The sequence below is a fragment of the Condylura cristata genome, unplaced genomic scaffold, assembly GCF_000260355.1.
Source record: "Condylura cristata isolate star-nosed mole 26May11 unplaced genomic scaffold, ConCri1.0 scaffold00015, whole genome shotgun sequence".
NCBI lineage: Eukaryota > Metazoa > Chordata > Mammalia > Eulipotyphla > Talpidae > Condylura > Condylura cristata.
In genome coordinates, this window is record NW_004567116.1 from 7,657,601 (window position 1) to 7,673,834 (window position 16,234).

General features: G+C 37.7%; 3 protein-coding genes across 3 annotated transcripts in view; 2 read left to right on the forward strand and 1 right to left on the reverse strand.

Annotated features, from left to right (window-relative positions):
• LOC101632805 (olfactory receptor 4C3-like) overlaps positions 1 to 4,111 on the reverse strand; it is an 8,757-nt gene extending 4,646 nt beyond the window's left edge. The window contains exons 1-2 of the mRNA XM_004683553.2: positions 4,102 to 4,111; positions 579 to 596 (exon numbers count right to left, since the gene is read on the reverse strand). Coding sequence (XP_004683610.1) covers positions 579 to 596; positions 4,102 to 4,111 — 28 coding nt within the window. The remainder of the gene's footprint in view (positions 1 to 578; positions 597 to 4,101) is intronic.
• A 956-nt stretch (positions 4,112 to 5,067) lies between these two features.
• LOC101633031 (olfactory receptor 4C45-like) lies at positions 5,068 to 5,997 on the forward strand. The gene has a single exon (XM_004683554.1). The coding sequence runs from the start codon at positions 5,068 to 5,070 to the stop codon at positions 5,995 to 5,997; it is 930 nt and encodes a 309-aa protein (XP_004683611.1).
• Positions 5,998 to 13,214: 7,217 nt separating this feature from the next.
• Positions 13,215 to 14,132, forward strand: LOC101633263 (olfactory receptor 4C45-like). Its single transcript, XM_004683555.1, has one exon. It carries the CDS (start codon positions 13,215 to 13,217, stop codon positions 14,130 to 14,132), a length of 918 nt encoding a protein of 305 aa, XP_004683612.1.
• Positions 14,133 to 16,234: the final 2,102 nt, after the last annotated feature.

The following is a 16,234-nucleotide window of genomic DNA, read 5'->3' on the forward strand; positions in this document are numbered from 1 at the left end:
AAAAAAAAAAAAACATATCAAATGGGATATCCATACAAAGAGAGTTCAACATACAGAAGCAGTAAATGTAACACAACACAGTAACAGAATGAAGAACAGAAATCACGATCAAATAAATAGATATAGAAAAAAACAGCTCACAAAATTTACTACCTATTCCTTGTTGGAAGAAAAAACAAAAACTCAGCAAACTAGGAATAGAAGGAAATTACTGGCCTATGTAACAAACTCACAATGATTATTATATCATACTCAACTGAAAAATGTCTTTCTTCAACAGCTCATCAAGTAAACAATTGAACATTTTTCCTCTCAATTAGAACAAAAACAGATACCTAATCTTCCCAATTCTATTCAACATTGCACGGGAAACACTAGCCAGAGCAATTATGCAAGATAAAAAAGATAGAAATCATCACACTTGGGAGGAAGCAGTGAACATCTCTGTTTTCAGATGACATGAACTTATGCCTAGAGAATGCTAAGCAACTACCCCCCAAAAAAGAAACTGTTTGCACTAATAAACTAATAAAGGAGCAAGATATAAAATCAACATATATACCAGTTACAAGTTACACCTATATATACTAACAAAACTATTCTCAAAAAATTAACAATTGCACTATCATCATAAAAAACATTAAAATTCTTCAAAATAAATTTAATGAAAGACTTGTATATAGAGAACTACAAAACACTGATGAAAGAATATTAAAAGGACACAAAGAAGTCATCCCACATTCGTGGAATGTAAGACTCAATATTATCAAAATGTGCATACTTCTCGATGAAATCTGAAGATTTAATACTATTTCAATCAATATCTCAATGTCATCTGCACAGTAATAGAAAAAAATCTAAAATTCATATGATACCCCAGAAGATCACAAGTAGATTAACTTTGGCAAAGAAAAAGAAATTCTGGTGTTATCTTGCTTCCTGCATTTAAACTGTATTAGAAAGCTTTTGTAATTTTAAAAGAGTAGAACCACAACAAGACAGACACACAGACCAATGGAATGATAGAACTGTGTGTTGTGTATCTAATACTGTGTATAAGGCTCTGTGTATATCTTCATCCATATCTTACATATGGGTATGTAAATATATGGATATGTAAATATACAATTTCTATGTATATACGTAAATACATAGATTCAGATATATAAGCCACTGACCTTTGACAAAGATGTCAACAGTATGCAACACAGATAGTCTCTTGAATAAATGGTACTGGGAAAACCACATGCAAAAGAATGAATTGAACCCTTACCTTATTGATGTGTACAATTAAGCAAATGGATTAAAGACTGCAGATAAGACCTGAAACAATGAAAGTTCTAAGGGAAAATATCGCAGATCATATCTGTGTTGTTGGACTGTTCAGTATTACCTTGGATGTAATACTGAAGTCCATGCAACAAAAACAAAAATAGAAAATAGGGTTGCATCAAACTAAATAGCTTTAATCCATCAAAAATTGTAAAAGGGCAGCCTAGAGGATAGGATAAAATATTCCCCAGGCATATAGTTGATGAGGGTTCATATCAAAAAACGTAAAGAACGCATGCAACTTAACAGCAAAAATAATCCAACTTTCAAAGTGGCCATTAAAAAGGACCTGAATAGACTTCTCTGTTGGGGATGTTTGGAAAACTTTATGAATGACTTTAATGCCACTACACACTTAAAATAGCTCTGGGGTAAATTTCACATTACATATATTTATCACTGTAAAAGAAAAAAAAAATACCAAGGAAGAGTGCCAGATAGTGAATGATGTGGCAGCAAATAGGTACAAAAGATAAAGGTGATAAAGAACTTAAGGCCCAACTTCCATTTTAAGGTTCTGAACTACTGTGTGTCATTTTGGTTTAAGATAAAGGCTTATCTTAAAATTGGTGATTCTGAACTGTTCATTTATGTCTTTGTTGCCTCAGAAACTAAGGAAGAGACGATTGTCGTCGGTAGTTCATTTCTCTAGAATTTTTTGTTTGTTTGTTTCTCTCTCGCCTTGTGGGTGTCTTTATACATAAGTGCTTGACTGAGTGCAATCTTCTCAATGATTACTGTATAAAAGCAATAGTACTTAGCTCTAAGTCTCCATGAATCCTCCCTGGGGAGTAGAGAGAAAGACTACAATAGCCTGAATACAACATGAGGACCTGTTGTCTAGATACTCACTGCAGAAGAGGTTGCTATGTCTATGACTTTTAAATTATTAAACTTTGACAGCTAGGAACCCTGCCATTTGAATGTCCTCCTTCACTAACTTACAAAAATGTCACAGCCTCCCAAGCTAATCTGACACATAAACTCTCAGGGTAACTACCATTTAGAAGTCATAGATCCAGTATCTACACTCTGACCTATGCCTCTGTATCCTTGACCAAATGCACCATATCAAAATGAATAACCAAGCCCTACAATCAAATGTTCCTAGTTAACTTTACCTGAGTTTCACACTAGTAGCCAAAGTCGTGTGTTTAACCAAAATTCAACTGCATTTCCAAACCTGGCCTCTAATGAAGCGTGCCAAGTGGGAGTAAATGAAAGACCTTGGCTTCATCAAAGCTTACAACATGCCAATTATTAATCCTCTAAGGACTTGAGGGGTCAACCCATCACCAAACCCTGTACTTCCGGAAAGTCTACTTAAACACTTCTGAGTCAGTGAAGAAAGAATTACACACAAAGACCTTTCAGTAAATGGTAGCAGTAGAGCGATGGTTCAACAAGCTGCAGACTTGCTTCGGGGACCATGCGCCAAGCAGAGAGTGGGTTAGTCAGATGCTTACATGGAAATAAATGGAACTGTCGCCCATCAGACTTCTCATAGTCTCTTTGAGAAACAAAAATTTGGCAGAACTGATTTGAGGAAACAATGTCCAAACAAGTAGATTTGATTCATGTTTACAGTTTACAGCTCCACAAATTAATGTCTCCTGATTCGAAGAATCTTGTACTGTCACCCGTTTTTAATTTGGATTGAATATACGGATTCATAAATCAGTCAATACTGAATAGATTCAGAATATACTGAGGCATGAAAAATATCTATCTTGAAATGCGTTTAGACTTTCACGAGAAATCATGAAATTGAGTAGAAATTAAATCCTAGAGCTATGAAAATTTTCTAAGCAAAGCAGTTCATTTTCTGAGAAAATCCAAGTAACCATGGGAACCAAAATAAACTACAAGGTCCAAGACCAGGAATGTGACCTAAAGAAATACGAATCCTAGGATTCCGCTGTTAGCCCAAGGTCTGTCCAGTTGACAGCCTTTGCCCTGCCCTGCGGGAAGCAAGTGAGGAAGACTCCATCAACCAGCTGAACAATCCATGCTCAACTAGATCCAGGTCAGTAATACATAATAAGATTTTCCCCAAATCTTAAGTAGGTTAACTTAATTTAATCTATTTCTTTTCACTGAAACTGTTTCTGTATTTAGATGTGTTCACTGAAGATCTTTCCTCTAAAAATGAAGTTGGACACAGTCCCATGAAATAGCAATAGAAAAAAACCATCTGGACTATGGCCAGACATATACTATCTGTTGAGAAATTTTAAACATTGTGCATACTATTTATGCCTCACTAAATAAATTAACTCTGTATACTTCTATGGGTAGTAATTTGAAATTCTCTCCCTTTTTCATGACTCGTATGTCATGATATTAAAGTTCAAGTTGCTGAATTAAATTTATTAAAGATGACTAGCCTCATGGTCACCACCTATAGGCCATGCATAAATAATAATTTAGAGACTGAGATTCCTTTAAAAAAAATCCATCTCCCTTTCTTTTAGTGAAACTGAGAGGCCATGATGCTGACTTCCACAGATTTGGAGGGAAAATACATAGTTATGTCTTTTAGCAGTGATTGGGAAAAGTTATTTTTAAAAAGTTGGGGGAGGAATAATACATATGAGATTTACTAACATGTACAAACTCTTGTAAACCCATAGGAAAGTCCTGGGACTCTATCCAGTGAACATCTGGGTCCTGAGCAAATACTATATTATAGTGGTTTATAAGGGAGAAGTGGGTCCTAGCCTTTTTGACCCACCATGTTGTAGGGGGAGTCTCCTTAACTCTGTGAACAAAGATGCATCACTACCACTTGGTATCACATATAATAATCATCCAGGAAAAGGAATACATACTTGTAATATTCACTATGTCCACACATTAGTATTGAAAATACTATTTAAAAGATGGACAAGTTTAAATTCATTGAACTTGTGCCAAAAGGGAAAACTAAATTATTTCAAGTGACCTTACATTTCAAAAACAAAGTCAGAGAATTTTGTTGATCATCTAATCCCATGTGTAAAGCTCTCTCAGTCCAGAGCATTATTATATATACAATGAAAGCCTAAATGCATAGAAAATTGATTTAAGAAATGTAGTAACCTTCATAGGGGATTTGTACCATGTGCATGTAAACATGTAGCACTGTGGAACAAAAGAGCTGAGAAAGTCATGTTGAGCCCACATAACATCCATGGCTGCTGAGTGGGTTGTTATATTCCGTGACATTTGGAAGAGAAAAAAAACTTTATCTGCTGTTCTATCTCTGTGTGTATAAGCACATTCATTTGAAAGAAAAGAATGCAAATCAAGAACACAATTGATATGGATAGAATGAGACTTAGCACTGTCAAAACTGGTACACAGCTGAGTTTAAAAGAACATTGACTTATGTATCTATAAATCTCTATACTACTATATAGGTTATTTTAAATATCATTAGAAATTTATCTCCAAATATAGAAGAAATCCAATTGTGAGATTTGTAAGCTGGAAAGTAAGTTTGGAAGTCAGTCATCAGTCAACACTTATTTTATTGTAGTGTTAAGATATGGTCACTACTTAATGAATATCAATTTATCCTTCTTAAATTGATATAACTACCTATAAAATGACAGGAGTTGAAGTTAAATTTCCACCAACCCCGGAGACCATGAATAGAAGGTAAAATTGAATACTTTCAGTATTGAATTTAAAATATCACTTAAAATACTGTCATCTTTCTAGATGGACCAGACAACAACACAAGCTGAATCCATGGAACCAATGAACAATGTAACAGAATTCATTCTACTGGGCCTGACCCAGAATCCAGAACTGCAGAGACTCTTATTTTCTGGGGTTTTAATTGCCTACTTGATCACAATGACAGGAAACTTGCTCATCTCCATCACCATCTTCATCAGCCCAGCCCTCAGCTGTCCAATGTACTTTTTTCTGGCCTATTTGTCCATCATAGACAGTTTCTACTCTACTTCCATAACACCCAAAATGATCTTTGACTTGATCTCTGAAAAGAACACCATATCCTTCAATGGCTGCATGACTCAGGTCTTTGCTGAACATTTATTTGCTGGAGCTGAGATCATCTTGTTAATGATCATGGCCTATGACCGCTACGTGGCCATCTGCAAGCCCTTGCACTACATGACCATCATGAGCCGACCTGTGTGTATTTTCCTGGTGGCAATGGCAGGGGTGTTAGGGCTCATTCATGCAGGGGTCCAGATTTTGTTCATGGTCCAGTTGCCATTCTGTGGCCCCAATGTCATTGACCATTTTCTGTGTGATTTAATTCCTCTCCTGAAACTAGCCTGCACGGACACTCACACTTTGGGACCCCTGATTGCTGCCAACAGTGGCTCAATGTGTCTGCTCACTTTTTCTATGCTTATTGCTTCCTACATTTACATCCTGCACTCTCTGAGGAACCACAGTGCTGAGGGGCGGCGCAAAGCCCTGTCTACCTGCGCCTCTCACATCACCGTGGTCATCTTGTTCTTTGTACCGTGTTCATATTTGTACCTAAGACCCATGATCTCCTTCCCCATTGACAAAGCTGTGAGCGTATTTTACACCGTAGTAACTCCTATGCTGAACCCTTTAATCTACACCCTCAGAAATGCAGAAGTAAAAAATGTCATGAAGAAAATCTTGGGACAATTAATGAAAAGTGGAGAGAAATAAACCTTGTGATGAGAGTATTCACGCAACAAAAAAAAAATGCTTTTTGATGAGATTTATTCCCCTTCTTAATGGATGAAACATTTATTCTATCCAGATTAGTACTCCTCGATTTTGAGATAGAATATTGGCAGGGCTGACTTACCCATTACGGGACAAAAGCATAACATCTTGAACCCATGATTACTTTAGGAGACTGCATTGTCTTCACTGTTCTGGTTTTTTGTTGTTTTTGTTTTGTTTTGTTTTGCATCTTTCATCTAATAATCTTTAAAATGCAAGAGTTTATCTCTTAACTTTAAGAGATATAGTCTTAATATACTACCTGTTTCTTATGATGGGAAAATGTATGTTAAATGTAAGAACTAATTGCCTGGAAAAGAAACCTGATGACTAAAGTTCTGATTTAAAAAAAAAAAAAAAGACAAAATCTGAATGCTGACCATAGATCTGAGGCACCCAACAGGGGAACAGGGGGGCGGAGAGAAAGGGATCTAAACAGGGAAAGAAAAGCACGAGACTGTGGTGATGGGTCACGGGTGTTTTGGTGGTGGGAGAACTGTGCAGACTACACCTGGGAGAAATCAAACACTGTCCAAAACTTAATGATGTATGAAAAGAAAAAGACAAAATAAAGAAAAATATTACAAATATACAGATAAATTCTTATTATCATGATGCATCAAAAAAAGTCACCGAAAATAAGGTAGATAACCATGAATGCAAAGACCAAAATAAGCAGAAAGGAATATAATCTAAATCCAACTTGGCTTACATCGGTTTATGCCAATGCAGTCATAAAATATTGTATTTAAGGTTTCTAGAGGAAAGGACCCATGAGCACAAAAGTCACAGTGTTGCCCCGATGATGGATATGAAATTCTCAACAGCAAATTTTTTTAATACTATAGCCAGCACTAGAGGTAAACAAATTTTATTTTGAAAGCAAAAAAAAAAAAGTATATATGAAGAGTATAAAATAGTAAAGAAATGATCTTCAAGTACATTTATCAAAGTGATTTTTCTAATCGTCCTATGTTTAAGTTTACAAATGTCTCCCCATCACAATACTGAAAAAAATTTAATAACCAAGAACACAGCACTTACACACAAGAAGTCATTTTTAAAAATTACAGGGCCACCATTTCCTGTTATACAATGTCTGCAGAGCCATTAGGGAACAGAACTGGCACAAAAATGTAACTGATAGTCTGGAGAGTTTAGCAGGAGATAGCTGTACATTAAAGTATGCTTTTAGACACAAAAGAAAATAGCTAAGAAGAAATTCTTAGTGAGCTAACAAGTTGTGTCATGAAAATGCACAACAGTGATCACGCATCTAAATTACAGGAAAGTATCCATATTGTGAACAAACTGAAATTCTGTGGTCTGGGAACAGTCTGAGGCTTGGAAGCCAGTTAAGGGCTTTGCACCACAAAGGCTTGATTTCTCATCTTAGCTCCAGTGTTAATTAACCTTTAATTATAAACATATTACTTCACCTCTCCACCTGCTTTTTTCATCTGTTAAAGGGAAATAAAAAAAAAAGATATTTCCTCAAATTATACAAACAGTTCACTTTGAGAAAATGAGACATGAAAACTGCTCAGACACCGTGCCACCATCAGAGGTGTCACCATAAGGTGTTGGGGGACCTCGGACATGGACAGAGGGGCCCATGTCACTGCTACTGGCCTTCACCACCATGATCAGGGGAGACAAATGTGTGTCCCAGCAGCACCTCACATCAAAATCTGTCATGGATACCCCCTATACAAGTAGGGACAGCAGAGAGGGGAGCTATTAACTCAGCAAGGACATTGAATAGGGCCAGGGACAGGCCTCTGGACACCAAGAGCTCCCCAGCACAACTCCCGCTTCCAGGAGAAATGCCCTTGAGTACCTCTGCAGCTGCCAGTGCAGGTACAGGCTGGAGCAACTGTGAAGGCCAGAGCAGAACAGCTCTCACTCTCAGGGCTCCTGTCACATCCAGTCCTGTGCAAGGAGAAGGGGGCGCCCGGGGCAAGACACCAGAAGACCTGTCTGTGCAGAGCTTGCGACTCCTGGGCAAGAGCTCAGAGATGTGTTCTCAGGAAGAGATTTCTCACCCAGGATTCAAATAACGTGTGATGCTGACATTCCTCATGTGTTCTCAGGACTTTAAGCCAGGTCGGATCACACTGTAAATAAAGGCTTTAAAAACAGCTATTTTCCCCTAATTTCCTTAGATTGACGATATTGTGAAAAATCCAAGCAATATTATGTTTTTAAAAATTCAATTTATCTGGGCCCTCCCTGGTGGCTCAGCGGGTTCAAGCACAGCACTGAGAAGCTAAAGCCACTTCCGCATGAGTTCGATCCCCGTCCGCCCTGTAGGTGACCACATGGTGCGGCAGACCTCTCCTGACCCGCCCGCTGCTCCCCTCAGCAGTGTACTTCGTCCATCTGCCTGTTCTGCTCCCCACTCTGTCTCTGGTGAAGCCTCTCACCGCCCCTGAGCCTCTGGCCTGTACCCCAGTTCTGTATGTACAAATAAATAAATCTTTAAAAAAAAATTAAATTCATCTGAAAGATCTAGTTGTGCTGGCTTACACAATTTCATGGGAACACATTTACATTGTAATCTTGGCTCTTCCAGGATCAATTACTGTTCTCTGCCTAAACTGAGGATGTAAAAATTTTTACAGTTACTGCCACAGAGACATCTTACATGTGATTCATCAGACCAAAAATAATTTGCAGAGCACTCTATTTTGTAAAGATATCCAAAGTAGATTATATTGGATAGACTTGTGCCACAGCTAACAGAAAGCAGAGTGTGACATACAAAAGAGATGGTATTTCAGTAATCAAAACAAAGCATAAGCACAGAAATTTGAAAGGAAATTATCTGATTAATTCTAGAATAATGACATGGGAAATATTTGTAGATATAGACTACTGCACAAAAGACACTGATCACTGAAACTCGAGTGGATTAGCCCTAACGAAATAAAATATACATTAAAGTACCTACTGTTCAAGATTTATTTATTATTGCATCTAAATCAGAATATTCTGATACAGCAGTAAACTTTATCTTGAAAAACATGTACATAAGTATTAGGATGAGAAATGGTTAATGTAAATTTTTTATAAAATTATTTTTGTATTGTTTTATATGAGGGAATACTGGTTTAAAACAGTAAATGATTTTAGAGTATCAGAGTTCTTCAGATATATGCTACCATAACACACCTATCACAAAGCTCTAATAATCCTCTGCCATAGTCCACTGGGTCTTATTCTCCCTTTGCTCCCAACATCCCATGACCTACCACCCTAGTACCCTCAGTTCTAAAATTAGATTTCCAGGGTTCCTTTGGCTTAGTTTACCTGTTCCTTTGTCTTGTTTTTTCTATCCCACATATGAATGAGGATCTGGTGTTTGTCTTTCACCCTCTGACTCATTTCACTTAGCATAATCCCCTCCAATTCTACCCAAGTTGGTGCAAATGGCAAGATTTGACCTTTTTATAGCTGAATCATATTCCATTTGTTTACAAACCATTTTTTAGTTATCTGCTCATCTGTTTCTGGGCATTTTAGCTGTTTCCATAACTTGGTGATTGTAAATACAGTACAATGAATACTGGAGTACATATATCCCCACCAAATTGTGTTTTTATACCATTGCATAGATCACTAGTAGTAGAATTCCGTGAACACATGGTAGATCTATTTTTAACATTTTGAGAAACTTTATTCTAGAGGAACTGGAGGGGAGGGTCCAGGCCACATTCCCACAGTAAACAGAGGTTATTTTTCTTCACATCCTTGCCAACACTTATTGATACTGGCCTGTTTGATACAGGCCATTTTCACAGGTATGAGATTGTATCTTATTGTGGTTATGATTAGCATTGTCTTAATAAGTGATGATGACCATTTTATCATCTGTCTATTGCCATATATATGTTTCTTTGGAGAAATGCCCATTTCACTCTTTTGTCCACTTTTGGACTGGATTTTTTTTTTCCTTTGGCTGAGTCATATAAGCTTTTTGTAGATCTTAGATGTTAGCCCATTGTCAAACCTATGATGTGCAAAATAAATTTCTTCCCAGTCATTAGAGTGTCTGATCTTTCACTGCAGAAGCTTTTTTGGCTTGTTGTAGTACAATTTATTTACTTCAACTTTGTTTCTACTGTTGTTGGAAACAGAATTTTCAAAGTCATCCCTACTATAAAGCATTCTAACCTAAGCTTCATTCTTTAGCTATAGCCAGACACATGTTTAAACAAAGCCAACTGAATTTCTAAACCTGGGTTTTAATGATGTTTGTTGGTGCCAGTGGGAGTAACTGAAAGGCCTTGGCTAATGCTTCAACAAAAATTACAACAGAGCCAATTATTAATCCTCTGAAGATTTGAAAGGGTCAATCTATCCCCAAATCCTATATGTAAGGAAAGTCTATTTAAACATTTCTCCAGAGTCAATGATGAAGGACCTGTAAGTAAATCACAGCAGCACAACCATGTTTCAGCAAGCTAAAGACTTGTTCAAGAGTCAAGCTCAGTATGAGCTGGAGAAAGGGCTTAAATCAGAAATGAAAGTTTCTCCACATTGCTCATGATGTTTTCAAGAAACAAAAATTTGGCAGAATTGGTTTGAGAAAACAATGTCCAAATAAGTGGATTTGACTCACGATTACATTTTATAGTTCCCTACACTAGCTTTTTGTAATTTGAAGAATTTTTCATTGTCCCTATGGTTTTCAATCATATTGACAATAGTTTTAAAGAGATCAAAAAAATCTATTTGAAGATGTGTTTTTATTTTCATCAGAAGTCAAGAAAGTAAATAAATCTTACAGACATGGAATTTCCCTGACAACTCATTTTCTAAAACCTTAGCCTGATAAAACAAAAACAAAAACAAACCCTAAAATGTCCAAGACTGGGCAAGTCCTGTTGAGAGATAAGAATCCCAGTGTCCCACATTAGATAAAGAAGTACATTTGCAGTGTGGCCTCTGCCATGAGAAGAAAGCAATGACCAGACTCCATCTGAAAACTGAAGAATCCATAATCAACTAAATCCAGGTCAGTACCAGCTAAATCTTTTTTCCCAAAATTTTAAGCTAATCGAGTTGATCTGACCAACTTATTACCACTGACATTGCTTTTGCATTTAGATTCTGTGAGATGAAGATTGATCTTTTTCACTAAAAATGAGTTTGGACAAATCACATGATATACCAATAGAAAACACACTATCTGTAATGTAGACAGAAGACATGACCTGTTGAGAACTTCAAAACATTGTGCATAACGTGCATGCCTAGCTAAAATGATTCTGTACATGTTTGTTTGTAATAATTTGAAAATCATACCCCTTTTCATGACTTCCATGTCACCACACTGAAGTTATAACTGACAAATTAATTCTATTAAGAATGACTATGGAACTATGGAGAGAGAATAAACTACTCATTGACTGAGTGTCCTGCAAAGTAAGGTATCTTTTCTCGCCATTATTGAAATGACAGCTCATCATACTGATTTCTGTGCCCAGAAAAGTTTAAGGAAAAAATTTTGAGGTTTTTTTTTTTTTGGCAACACTGGAAAAGTAGAAAAAGAGAAAAAGAAGGAATAAAATATTTCATGATGTTAATAACAATATATAGTAACTCTTAAAATTCTGGGTGGAGAACAATCTGGGTAAAGAGAAAGAATATATTCATATATATGAATTTTACCACAATCAAACTCATACTAAAGGAAAATTTGTATTATCTCAGGAAACCCTAACACTTCTATCTTATCAATACAAAGCTTAGAAAATTTCTTGTTTCATATTCTATTTGTAAGATGTAAGCAGAATTATATGCCTAGTGCGGAGCAGTTGATATCTGCAATGAGAGACCAAATCATTTAAGAGACACTGATAACTTTTCATGGGATTTTGCACCAAATACTTGTCACATTGACAATGTAGAAAAAGGGAGCTAAATGAATTATGTTGACAGGACTCCAAACTCAACATCCAGGGCTGCTGAATAAATGTTACTCAATGAGCTGTTTTAAGAGAAAAAAAATAAAACTTACAGGAGGAATATAAGGGAACCAAATAAGGGATCAGGAAGAAAACAGCAATAATAATAAATTTTTTTTAAATTAGCAGGCAAGTATAAATCAGAGATATTCTGCAAGGGAGGAGGTAGAGGAAACAAAACAAGGGAGAGAACTCAAGGGACTATGGTGATGGTTCATAAGTGAATTGGTGGTGGGAATTTTATAAGGAATACACCTAAAAGAATAAAGCATACAAGCAAGCACTGAACAAAAATGAATAATATAATATATATATATATATAAATTTTTAATTCTAAAAAAAAAGAAAAAATCCATGAACAGCTCTGTCTCTATGCCTGCATGTGCATTCATTCAAACAAAAATGTGTGAATTTTAAAAATCACAGACAAGGCTGGTTTATATCTATTAGGGGATTGATACTGTTATATCTAATACACAGTAGACTTTTAAAAAATATTGATATTGTATACTCATAATTCATGTCAATAAGCAGATATAAATTCAAAATAATCCTTATTAGTGAAATATGTCCCAAAGTGTGAAATAAAATTCTGAGATTTTTTTTTAAAGATTTATTTATTTATTCATATAGAACTGGGGTACAGGCCAGAGATGCGGAGGGTGAGAGGATTCACCAGAGACAGAGTGGGGAGCAGAGCAGGCAGATCGACGAAGTACACTGCTGAGGGGAGCAGCGGGCGGGTCAGGAGAGGTCTGCCGCACCATGTGGTCACCTCTGGGGCAGGCGGGAATTGAACTCATGCAGAAGTGGCTTTAGCTTCTCAGTGCAGTGCTTTAACCCGCTGTGCCACCAGGGAGGGCCAAAATTCTGAGATTTTTAAAGTTGCAAAGGAAGTCTAGAGGTCAACTGTAATTCAACATTAATAATAGCTCCTAGGTTTTACTGTGATATTAGTAAGATATTATCACTATTCAATAAGTATAATTTAACCTCCTTCCATTCTTCTTTACAACAATCTAAAAAACAACAGAAGTGAGTGGATGATATCGCTCCATCAATCCCAGAGACCAAGACTCAAAGGTAATGGAAATTTTTACTATTGAATTAAAAATATCACTCAAAATGCTGTCATCTTTCCAGATGGACTATGTATTCACACTCAAAGCTGAATCCACGGAAAGAATGAAAAATGTAACAGAATTTGTTCTACTGGGCCTGACCCAGAATCCAGAACTGAAGAAATTCTTATTTGCTGGGTTTTTAATTGCCTACTTGATCACAATGACAGGAAACTTGCTCATCTCCATCACCATCTTCATCAGCCCAGCCCTCGGCTGTCCCATGTACTTTTTTCTGGCTTTTTTGTCCATCATAGATGGCTTCTACTCTACTTCCATAGCTCCCAAAATGATCTTTGACTTGATCTCTGAGAAGAACACCATATCCTTCAGGGGCTGCATGAGCCAGCTCTTTTCTGAACATTTCTTTGCAGCAACCGAGATCACCCTGTTAAGTATTATGGCCTATGACCGCTACGTGGCCATCTGCAAGCCCTTGCACTATATGACCATCATGAGCCGACCTGTGTGTGTGTGTTTTGTAATAATAGCAGGGGTGTTAGGGCTCATTCATGCAGGGGTCCAGATTGTGTTCATGGTCCAGTTGCCATTTTGTGGCCCCAATGTCATTGACCACTTTCTGTGTGATGTAATGGCTCTCATGGAGCTAGCCTGCACGGACACTCACACTTTGGGACCCCTGATTGCTGCCAACAGTGGCTCAATGTGTTTGCTTATTTTTTCTATGCTCATTGCTTCCTACATTGTCATCCTGCGCTCCCTGAGGAACCACAGTGCTGAGGGGCGGCGCAAAGCCCTGTCTACCTGCGCCTCTCACATCACCGTGGTCATCTTGTTCTTTGTACCTTGCATATTCCTGTACCTGAGACCCATGATCTCCTTCCCTGTTGACAAAGTTGTGAGTGTGTTTTACACCATAGTAACTCCTATGCTGAACCCTTTAATCTACACCCTCAGAAATGCAGAGATGAAAAATATCATTAAGAAACTTTGGAGACAATTAATGAAAACTGCAGATTAATAAACCCTTCAATTGGTGTTTAAGGGGAAAAAATCTAATGATACTTGAGACAGATTAACTTCCTTATTTAATTAGGCTTCAACCAATCAATTATTCTACCTGAATCAGTTTTCTCAATATCCCATATATTGTTGGCAGGGCTGACCTATCCATTAAGGCAGAAAAGATATAGTGTAGTATGATAACTTTAGTAGTTCCTAAGTGTGTTTAATTTCTTTTAAAATAAGAAAGATGAATGCAGTTCACATCTAACTGGATTATAGTAATCTTCATATGATGTATTCATAAAATAATTGAATAGAAAAAGCCTAAAAGAGCAAAAGTACCAAGTGTCCACAAAAGTCACAGTGTTGGATATGAAATATGGATATGAAATTGTCAAAAGCAATGTTCCTGAACACTCTGTACAGCACTACAGCTAGAATGAAATTTTATTTTGAAAACAAACCAATAAATGACTATATATAGAAAGGGGAGCAGTAAGGAAGATCTTCAGGAAGTACTTCTATCACAATATACTTTTTCTCATCTTTGTATGTACGAGAGGTCTACAAATGTCCTCCCACCATGGCCATGAAAGTCTCTTTACTAATCATAATACCAAGAAGGCAACATTTGCACATGAGCTACATTTTTAAAATTACCTTTCAAGTCTGGTTTTAAACACAGACCAAAGTTTCTGAAGACAAAATGGCAGGAGAAATTAGCAGTGGATAAAAGCAAGTTGTGCATGGAAATGGACCCTGGTGATCACAGATCCAAACTGAAATCTAAGAGACCCAGAAGTAGTCTGAGGCTTTGAAGTCACAGCCCAAGGGCTTTGATCGAATGGGCCTGATTTCTCGTCCAAGCTCCATCACTAATTAGCCTTATAAATATAAGCATGTTCCTTCACCTTTCTACCTATTTTCTTCACCTGTAAAAAGGAAATGAACAGAAGACCATAAGTTACACAGAAATGATTAATACTGCAAAAAATGAGGCAGATGAAAATTAAAAACTGCTCAGACACAGTGCCATCTTCAGAGATGTCACCATAAGGTGTGTGGGGGACCTCGGACATGGACAGAGGGGCCCATGTCACTGCTACTGGCCTCACCACCATGATCAGGAGAGACAAATGTGTGTCCCAGCAGCACCTCACATCAAAATCTGTCATGGATACCCCCTATACATGTAGGGACAGCAGAGAGGGGAGCTATTAACTCAGCAAGGACATTGAATAGGGCCAGGGACAGGCCTCTGGACACCAAGAGCTCCCCAGCACAACTCCCGCTTCCAGGAGAAATGCCCTTGAGTACCTCTGCAGCTGCCAGTGCAGGTACAGGCTGGAGCAACTGTGAAGAACAGAGCAGGACAGCTCTCACTCTCAGGGCTCCTGTCCCATCCGGTCCTGTGCAAGGAGAAGGGGGCGCCCGGGGCAAGACACCAGAAGACCTGTCTGTGCAGAGCTTGCGACTCCTGGGCAAGAGCTCAGAGACGTGTTCTCAGGAAGAGATTTCTCACCCAGGATTCAAATAACGTGTGATGCTGACATTCCTCATGTGTTCTCAGGACTTTAAGCCAGGTCGGATCGCACTGTGAATTCAAGTTTTGAAAAACAGCTATTTTCCCCTAATTTCCTTAGACTGACAATACTATGAGAATTACAAGCAACAATGTGTTCAAAAATTTCAATTCATCTGCAAGACCTACTTGTAGTTCCCAAGAAACATGGAGTGAAATACAATAGTATAGAAATAAGGATGGTGGCGCTCCCTAGTGGTGAAACCGGTGAAAGCACAGCACCGCAAGCTAGCTGCAGCCACTTCAGTGAGAGTTGGATTCCCAGTCCCAGAGGTGACCCACCCATGGCACCACAGACCTCTCTTGACCCGCTGCTCCCCTCAGCAATGTACTTTATTGATCTGCCTGTTCTGTCTCTGGTGAATCCTCTCACCACCCCTGCATCCCATTTCTGTATGCATAAAATAAATAAATCTTAAATTAAAAAAATAAAAAAAAAGATGGGGCCCTCCCTGGTGGCGCAGCAGGTTAAAGCACAGCACGGAGAAGCTAAAGCCACTTCCGCATGAGTTCGATTCCCGCCTGCCCCGGAGGAG